At 42.7% G+C, this 8916-nt stretch overlaps 1 protein-coding gene across 1 annotated transcript; it reads left to right on the top strand.

Annotated features, from left to right (window-relative positions):
- Window positions 1-250: 250 nt before the first annotated feature.
- Window positions 251-1829, top strand: IGFL4 (IGF like family member 4). The gene is made up of 4 exons (XM_028530067.2): window positions 251-505; window positions 1073-1123; window positions 1209-1468; window positions 1670-1829. Exons 1-4 carry the CDS (start codon window positions 487-489, stop codon window positions 1754-1756), a joined length of 417 nt encoding a protein of 138 aa, XP_028385868.2. The 5' UTR covers window positions 251-486; the 3' UTR covers window positions 1757-1829.
- Window positions 1830-8916: the final 7087 nt, after the last annotated feature.

Raw genomic sequence — 8916 nt, 5'->3', positions numbered from 1 at the left:
GCACTCTGTGACTTCATAATTTCCTCTAAATAACTGAAGAATTGCAGACAGTGCAGGTCTGGAGGTGGATTGTGGATGGGACTAGAGGGACTTTGAAACATCCAGGGGGGAGAAGAATGGGATGTTGAGGAGGAGCAGGCGTTTGGTGGGTGATGTGCCAAGGAGTCTTTTCCTGCTGGGTTTCCCCTCAGCAGTGTTCTTGGGAAGACATGTTATCACTCGGAAAGGTGTCAAGGTGGTATTTACCCTGAGGTTTCATGATATCTGGGAAGGTGACAGCTGTTGGAACTGGCTCAGGAACATGTCATTAAATTTTTCATGTGTTTTTTCCTTGCATGTAACTGTGGCTCTTCATGCCCCTCCCATTCTGGCAGCCCTGCCCTTCTGTTGTGATGCATGTGAGCACATGAGGTATATAAGTCACAGGACACAGGTGCTGCTGCTGCTCTGTCATCAACTACTGTGGATGGAACATAATCTAGACCCATGGTGCCCAGGATCTTCGGTAAGAGGGCTCCAGCCCCAAGTCTAGCTGATGTGTTATCACAGCCTAATGTACCTCTGAGCCTCAAACTGAATTCTCTTTCCTTTTTTTTTTTAAGATTTTATTGATTTATTTTTAGAGAGACAGTAAGGGGAGGAGAAAGAGAGGGGGAGAAACATCACTGTATGGATTGCCTCTCACGCGCCCCCTACTGGGGACCTGGCCCACAACCCAGGCACGTGCCCTGACTGGGAATCGAACTGGTGACCTTTCTGTTCACAGGCTGGTGCTCAATCCATGGAGCCACACCAGCTAGAGCTGAATTCTCTTTCCTATTCCATTCTTGGCATCCCACTCTGTAACAAGCCCTGTGATATCTCTGACTATACTGCAAACTCTCCCCCAACCTGCAAATTTCAGAACCTTCACTCTTCCCAGAGCCCTCCCCTGCCACCCAGAGTCAGTCTCAAAATCTACTCTGAGCTGTCACCTACAATGAAAGGAGCTCATCAACATTATCTTGGGCCACATAACAGCAACCAGAAGGCTACTCTCCAGCATTATTCTCATTCCCCTTCTGCCTCTCAGTTGCTGTCCTCGTTTTCAGACTCCTGTGCTCACACTCAGAAGGAGTCCCAGGTAAGAACAGAGCACTGTGGATGGGACAGGGGTTCCCAAAGGTCCCAGACTGCTCTTGGAGCCCATTCTGCTCTGGCTCCTCTAGATACTGGACAATGGATGTGCCAGCCAGCACCCAAGTGTGGGGATGAGATCTACAACCCCTTGGAGCACTGCTGTGATGAAGGGACTGTCCTGCCCTTGAATGAGACCCGCCTGTGTGGCCCCAACTGTACTTTCTGGCCCTGCTTCCAGCACTGCTGCCTGGAGACCTTGGACTCTCAGAGACAGGCTGTTGTGAGGTTTAAGGTCCCAGGCACAAAGTCCAACTGCACCTCTGCCCCCCTCACCAGGATCTGTGCTCAGGTAAGAGTCAGGTTCTGACTGGGGAATGGGCACAGGGGGTGTAGTTTTGTTGTGTGTGTTTGTTCACCCAGATGTGCAGTCTCTGCTAAATTCTCCATCATCCCATCTCTGTGCGAGCCTGTGATAGCGCTCTCTCTCTCTCTCTCTCTCTCTCTCTCTCTCTCTCTCTCTCCTCATCTCTCTATCTCTATTTCTCTAAAGAAATATCTGCCCAACAAGTCCTCTACCAGAGCTGGATTTATCTGGACCATCCTGAGGAACACAGACACAGGACACTCAAGACTGTGATATTTATGAAGATTTATCGACACTTGGTAAGTTATGTAATGTCTCATCTCTGGAGTGTACACCTGAAACTAATACGATGTACCTGGACTGTATGTGAAAAATAAAAAATTGAGCCCTCCCTGGTGTGGCTCCATTGGTTGGAGTGTCGCTCCACAACTGAAAACCTGTGAGTTTGATTCCTGGTGAGGGCACATGCCTAGGGTGCAGGTTTGGCCCAACCGTCATTGTGTCTCTCTTTCCTTTCCTCTCTCTGTTCCTCTCTCTCTAAAAGCAGTGGGAAAAAATGTCTTCAGGTGAAGATAAAAAAATAAAAAGGAATAAATGATTTAAATAAAGAAAAATTATATTAAAAATGACCATGATATTTGCTGTGATATCAGCAGTCCTATAACAAAAGATTTTTAACCATAAACATAACCCCTTTTTTCCACTTTGAAGACCATCATACTAGTCCAAGCTTCCACAAAATCTGTAGTTAATCCCTATCTCCTGCACACATTTTTTACATTTGATAACCATTTTTACATATCCTTCAATACTTGTATTCAGCTTGCTAGATAAATAGTGGTATACTTATTATTTGAGTTAGACAGTCCATCTTTAACCAGAGAAGGCAATAGTAGATTTAATTCTATTTCTTTTTTCTCAAGATTCCAAATCATTTTTGTACATATGTATGTATCTGTCTTTTTTTTTAATTTTTTGGGATGACATTAGTTAATAAAATTGTAGATGATTTTTTCTTATGTGTGGAATGTAACAAACAAAATAAACTAGCAACAAAATAGGAACAGACTCATAGATACAAACTGACAGCTGTCAGAGGGGAGGGGGATTGGAGGGCTGGGGGGAAAAGGTGAAGGGATTGAGAAAAAAACTCATAGACACAGACAATGGTATGGTGATTACCAGGGGAAAGGGGGTGGGGGAGATAGAAGAGGGAAAAGGAGGGATAAATGGTGATGGAAGGAGACTTGACCTGGAGTGGTGAACACAATACAATATACAGATGATGTTTCCCAGTCTTAATAGGGAGAGTACACATTAACGTGCTTTCACAGATGAGAACATGAAGACTTAGTGGGGGGAATAGTTTTAATGCTTTTTTTTTAATTTGAGCTCTAACTTGTTCTATAATAAATTTAAAAGTTTATCTATCACACTTTGCCTTTATGCAAGAGTGCATCCTAGAAAAGATTTTTGGAGATAATTTTTAGTTCATTGTGTTATGACTTTCATGTGAGTTAATTGGTGATGAAAATATGCATTCATATATTTGTATATAAGAGCTCAAACACATATATACAACCTATCAGCAAGGCCAACTGAACAGCCTTTTTCTCAATAAATATCACTTCTTAACCTTTAAAATTTCTATAAACTGAAAACAGAAAGCCCACAACTGCTGAAATTTTACTGACTTATTTCTAGGGCTTAATTTTTAAGCTAAAAAGTTTTGGATAGTTGTCTTTCTCTGTGTGACTTACTTCACTTAGCATAATATCCCCTAGGTCTAGCCAGGAGATGCAATGGAAAAAGCCAGCAACTCAGAAACACCAATGAGAGAAGACCAACAGAGCCCACACCCTCACCCAAGTCTGCTCTCTAACTAAAGAACCAGGAAAGGGGCAGCCTAGAAATACATGCACTTTTAGACAATAACTTCTCTACTCCAAGCAAATATCACCCAGAACTCTGGCCCCACTCCGCTCCGCCAGCAAAAACCAGGTGAAGAACCCAGACTTCCATCCTCACCTGCCTGTAAGGAAAAGCCACGACCCTCCCTTGGGGATGCTGTTGGCGAGGACCAAGGGGAAGGACCCACCTCCACCACTGTGGTGTCAAGTTTTTCTAATGTAACCAGAAAATAGTTTTATTAAATTACATCTTGATGGATTATAAGACTTTTCTAGCTTGTTCATCTGTGAAGTTATCATACCATTAAAATGTATACATCAACAACTATTTTCAGTTACTAAAAATGCCAAATCACAAATAATTATGATAACATTTAATTTTTAGAATTCACTTTCTCATGATGCAAGCATTCTGAGGCCCTTAAGAAGAGTTTATAATCTCTGACATTATGGGAAACTTCTGACAAATTAGTTCTAATGTGAATTTTAGTAGTTCTAGAGCCAGTGATTCTCTCAGGACAATTTTTCAAAACAGGATTTAACTTTACAGATCAGTGTTGTGTGAGCATGGATTTATTTAAATGTGAATATACACAATGGTATTTTAATGTTTCATCTCACATTTCCTGTAATGTGGAGTTGTCTGAGAAAACAAATGTGGCTTCCTAATTATTTTTAAAGATTTTATTTATTTATTTTTAGAGATAGGGGAAGGGAATGAGAAATAGAGGGAAAGAAATATCAATGTGTGGTTGCCTCTCACATGGCCCCCACCAGGGACCTGGCCTGCAACCCAGGCATGTGCTCTGACTGGGAATTGAACCGGCAACCCTTTGGTTCGCAGCCTGCGCTCAGTCCACTGAGCTACACCAGCCAGGGCTGGCTTCCTAATTTTCATATAATTCAAAACCTTACATATTTCATCACTTTATCTTTGACTACAAGGACAAATTAATTTTAAAATTACCTTCCTTGTTAGTAATTGATTTGTCATCCATATGTGTATATACTTATGGAATCTACCATGACAATCAAGATATAGAACATTTGCATCACCCAGAAGAGTACCCTTTTGCCTCATCGTAGGCAATCCTTCCTTCCAACCCAAGACCTCAGGCAAACACACACTGTGTGTCACTACAGATTAGAATTAGATTAGGTCTGTCTTTACTAGTTTCATAGAAAGGAAACCAAACCACTTTGTATAGTTTTGCATCTACCTACCTTCAATATATTTTCACAATCATCCATCTTTTGCTTGCCTTAGTAGTTCATTTCTTTTATTGTAGCTTTATTTGTAGCTCATTCTTTTCATTGTATGGATACATCACAATTTGTTGATTCATCTGTTGATGAACATTTGCATATTTCAAGTTTGGGGCTTTATTTTCAAAGAACATATATGTGCAAGTTTTGTATGGACTTAAGTTTTTGTTTCTCTTAAATACCTTTCAGTGGAACTGTTGGGACATATGGTTAAAATTTTTACTTTATAACATACTTTAAAATTGTTTTACAAAATGATCGTACAATTTCATATTCCCACCAGTGATATATGAGAGTTTCACCACATCCTTGGCAACACTTGCTATTGTCAGTCTTTTTTTTTTAAAGATTTTATGTAGTTGTTTTTAGAGAGAGGAAGGGAAGGAGAAAGAGAGGGAGAGAAACATCAATGTGTGGTTGCCTGTTGCACACCCCCCCACCCCACCAGGGACCTGGTCCAGAACCCAGGCATGTGCCCTGACTAGGAATCGAACCAGCAACCCTTTGGTTCACAGGCCAGAGCTCAGTCCACTTAGCCACACCAGCCAGGAATACTGTCAGTCTTTTTTATTGTACCCATTCTAAGGGGGCTGCAGTGGTATCTTATTGTAGTTTTCATTTGCATTTCTCTGATGACTAATAATATTAGGCATATTTTATTTTTTAATGATTTCTCTTTTTTAATATTTTACTTATTCATTTTTAGAGAGACAGGGAAGGAAAAAGAGAGGGAGAGAAACATGTGTGTGATTGCCTCTCATGCGCCCCCTACTGGGGACCTGGCCCACAACTCAGGCTTGTACCCTGATTGGGAATCAAACCAGCAACCCTTTGGTTTACAGGCTAGCACTCAATCCACTGAGCCACACCTACCAGGGCTTAGGCATATTTTCATGTTTATTGGTTATATGTGTATCTTCTTTTGTAAAGAATTATTCAATTTTATTGCCCTTTTTAAATTTTTATTTTATTGTTTATTCTATTACAGTTGCTCTCCTCCACCCATCCCATCTTCCACTCCTACAGTCCCTCCCTGCCCTGTTGTCCATGTCCATGTCCATGGGTCACTCATACATGCTTATGCACTGCCATATTTACAGCAGTGCTATTTACAATAGCCAGGTGTTAGAAACAGCCAAGTGCCCATCAGTAGATGAATGAATTAAAAAACAATGGTACATTTACACAATGGAATACTAGCAGCAGAAAGAAAGAAGAAGGAACTCCTACCCTTTGGGACAGCATGGAAGGAACTGGAGACAATTATGCTAAGTGAAATTTTATTGCCCTTTTAAAAATATTACTATATTAAAGGTTATCATATCAAGATACAATTCCTTTATCAGTTATTTGTACTGTTAATACTTTTCTCAGGACGTGACTTGTGTTAGGGTGGTCGGTGATGCGGTCTGTGAAAGAATTCACAAAGAGAAGAAAGTATAAAGTTTTTATTCACTCACCAAGAAAGGTGAGGGACATGGTGTGGAGAGATGCACCAGCACTGAGGGGTGGGGCTTTGAGCTTTCATTGGACTGCAGTTGGATAAAAAGGGTGGGGGTGCTGTTGTATGTATCCCTTGGGCTGTTGGAGTTGCAACAGGAGGCTGCAGTTTGTCCCAATGTTATCTTCTGCCTGTGGCTATAGGAAGTGGTTAGTCATGTTCTGTTCTTGCTTTCCAGTAAACTCCAGCCCTAGGGACACAAGCTCAGAGAGTCTGGTTTAACAAGGTCACAGGCCTGCTCAGCAAATGGTGCCGTGTGAGCAAATGGCACTGACCTTCTCCTTTCAACTTGCATTTTCATTTTATCTATTGAAGAACAGAAGCCTTTATTTTGACAGAATCTAATTTATCACTTTTTCATTTTAGTGCATTCTTTTCTGTGTTGTCTAAGAAATCTTTACATGCCCCAAGTTCATACATTTTCTCTTCAGTATTTCTATTTTTTATTTTGTTTTGTTTTAGCATCATTTTTTTAGACCCGTGATCCACTTCAAGTGAAATTTTGGTATGGCATGAGACTTAAAAGTTGAGATTTACACCCTGGCTGGTGCGGGTTAGTGGATTGAGTGTCAGCCTGCAAACCAAAGGGTCGCAGGTTCAATTCCCAGTCAGAGCACATGTCTGGGTTGCAGGACAGATTCTTTGGTGGGGGAAGAGAGGCATGTGAGAGGCAACCACGCATTGATGTTTCTCTCCTTTCCTTCCCCTATCTCTAAAAATTAATAAATAAAATCCTTAAAAAACAATATTTTAAGTTCACATTTACTTTTATTTTAATGGGTATGGCAACTCCCCCGCATCCTTTACTGAGGACTATCTTTTCTCTATCAAATGACCTTGACAACTCTATCAACACCGACCATAATTTGCCCTGGCTGGTGTGGTTCAGTGGATTGAGTGCCAGCCTGTGAATCAAAGAATCACCAGTTTGATTCCCAGTCAGGGCACATGCCTGGGTTGCAGGCCAGGTCCCCCATATGGGGCACATGAGAGGCAACCACACATGGATGTTTCTCTCCCTCTCTCTCTCCCTTTGCCTCTGTAAAAAATAAGAAAAATTTTTTTAAACTGACCATAATTTAGAAAACTCAAGAAGAGAAAGTTTTTTTAATTTACCCATATGTTTGACTTCCAGTCAGGATGGCAGCATAGGTAAACACAGCTCACTTCTTCGCACAACCACATCAAAATTACAACTAAATTATACGACAACCGTCACTCACAACTGGCAGAAATCAAGTTGAATGGAAGTCTGACAACTACAGAACTAAAGAAACCACATTCATCCAGACTGGTAAGAGGGGCAGAGATGCACAACAGGCTGGTCCCACATACACATGTGGTGGATAAACATTCAAGAGGATGTCTCAGGAACAAGGAGTCCCAACCCCAGACCAGGCCCCCCAGCCCAGAGTACCAGTGCCAGGAAGATAAGTCCCTATAACTCCTGTCTGCAAAAACCAGCAGGGGTTGAGTAAGTGGAAGAAACTTCTGGAGTGCCAAGCAGCTCCTCTTAAAGAATGCACACATGGACTTAGACTCACTCCCTCTGAGCTTCAGCACTGGGGTAGCAGCGTCAAAGGCACCAGTGGCACACAGGGAGGAACTGAAGGGGCTGGCATCCAGGCAAGAGCTAGGGGACACTTTCTCCCAGACAGAAAGGCAGGCAGAGACACAGAGCTGGCAGGCATGTGTCACATGCATCTGAGACTCCATCGACCTGGCTAACACTGTTTGCCCCACCCTGGAGATGCCCGAAGGCTCTGAACCACCCAACTAACAGCTATTAACAGTAGCTTTTCCATGTGCATGGCTGGTCTTGACTCAAGCTTCACAACTTCCTAAATCATTTCAGAGAAGCAACTAATGCCCTCAATGAGTCCCTAGCCCCAGTACCTTTTGCTAAGAGCCCCAGGCACAGCACCAGCAGCAGCTAGCCTAAATCCACAGCTTGGCTTTGCCTGGGAGTCTCCAAGCCTAGCACAAATAGCAGCCATCTCAGTTTGCTCTATAGCTCAGGCAGGGCAGCCCCGGATAAAACACAGGTGCGGACTGACCTTGGCCTGCACCACCCAGGAAACCCCAGGGTCTGTGCACCCAGTGGACAGCTACAGACCATGTTGGAGCACCACCACCCCATCCCTGTCCCTGCACAGTTGATCTTCCACAGAGGGCAGACGTTGGTGGTCAGTGGTCACAGCCAGTCCTTGCAACTGACTGGCCTAGGTAAATCCCTCCCATTGACCTGCCAACCGCAACCAATGCACAACTACAAAAGTAAGGTGTACTCAGCCTACATGAAGGGCACACCTTGAGTACCCAGCTTGTGTGATAGAGCAGGCTGTGCCACTGGACCCTACAGGACACCTGCTACATTAGGCCACACTACCAAGACGTGGAGTAAAGAAGTTCTACCTAATACATAGAAATAAACACAGGGAGGCTGCCAAAATGATGAGACAAAAAAAATATGGCCCAAATAAAAGAACAGATTAAAACTCTAGAAAAAGAGCTAAACAAAATGGAGATAGGACTCTTTCAGATGCAGAATTCTAAACATTGGTTATAAGGATGCTCAAGGAACTTAGTGAGGACCTCAGCAGCATAAAAAAGATCCAGTCAGAAATGAAGGATACACTGATTGAAATAAGGGCCAATTACAGAGCCCTGGCTGGTGTGGCTCAGTGGATTGAGTGCCAGCCTGCGAACCAAAGAGTCGCAGGTTCGATTCCCAGTTAGGGTACATGCCTGGGTTG

The sequence above is a fragment of the Phyllostomus discolor genome, chromosome 12 (genome assembly GCF_004126475.2).
Source record: "Phyllostomus discolor isolate MPI-MPIP mPhyDis1 chromosome 12, mPhyDis1.pri.v3, whole genome shotgun sequence".
Lineage (NCBI taxonomy): Eukaryota > Metazoa > Chordata > Mammalia > Chiroptera > Phyllostomidae > Phyllostomus > Phyllostomus discolor.
Note: the sequence above shows the minus strand (reverse complement) of the source record. Positions and strands in the feature narration are given on the sequence as shown.

Coding starts and splice junctions, on each gene's coding strand:
- IGFL4 (XM_028530067.2), top strand. Junction 1,124..1,208: donor ACACTCAGAAGGAGTCCCAG/GTAAGAACAGAG, acceptor TGGCTCCTCTAG/ATACTGGACAATGGATGTGC. Junction 1,469..1,669: donor TCACCAGGATCTGTGCTCAG/GTAAGAGTCAGG, acceptor ATTTCTCTAAAG/AAATATCTGCCCAACAAGTC.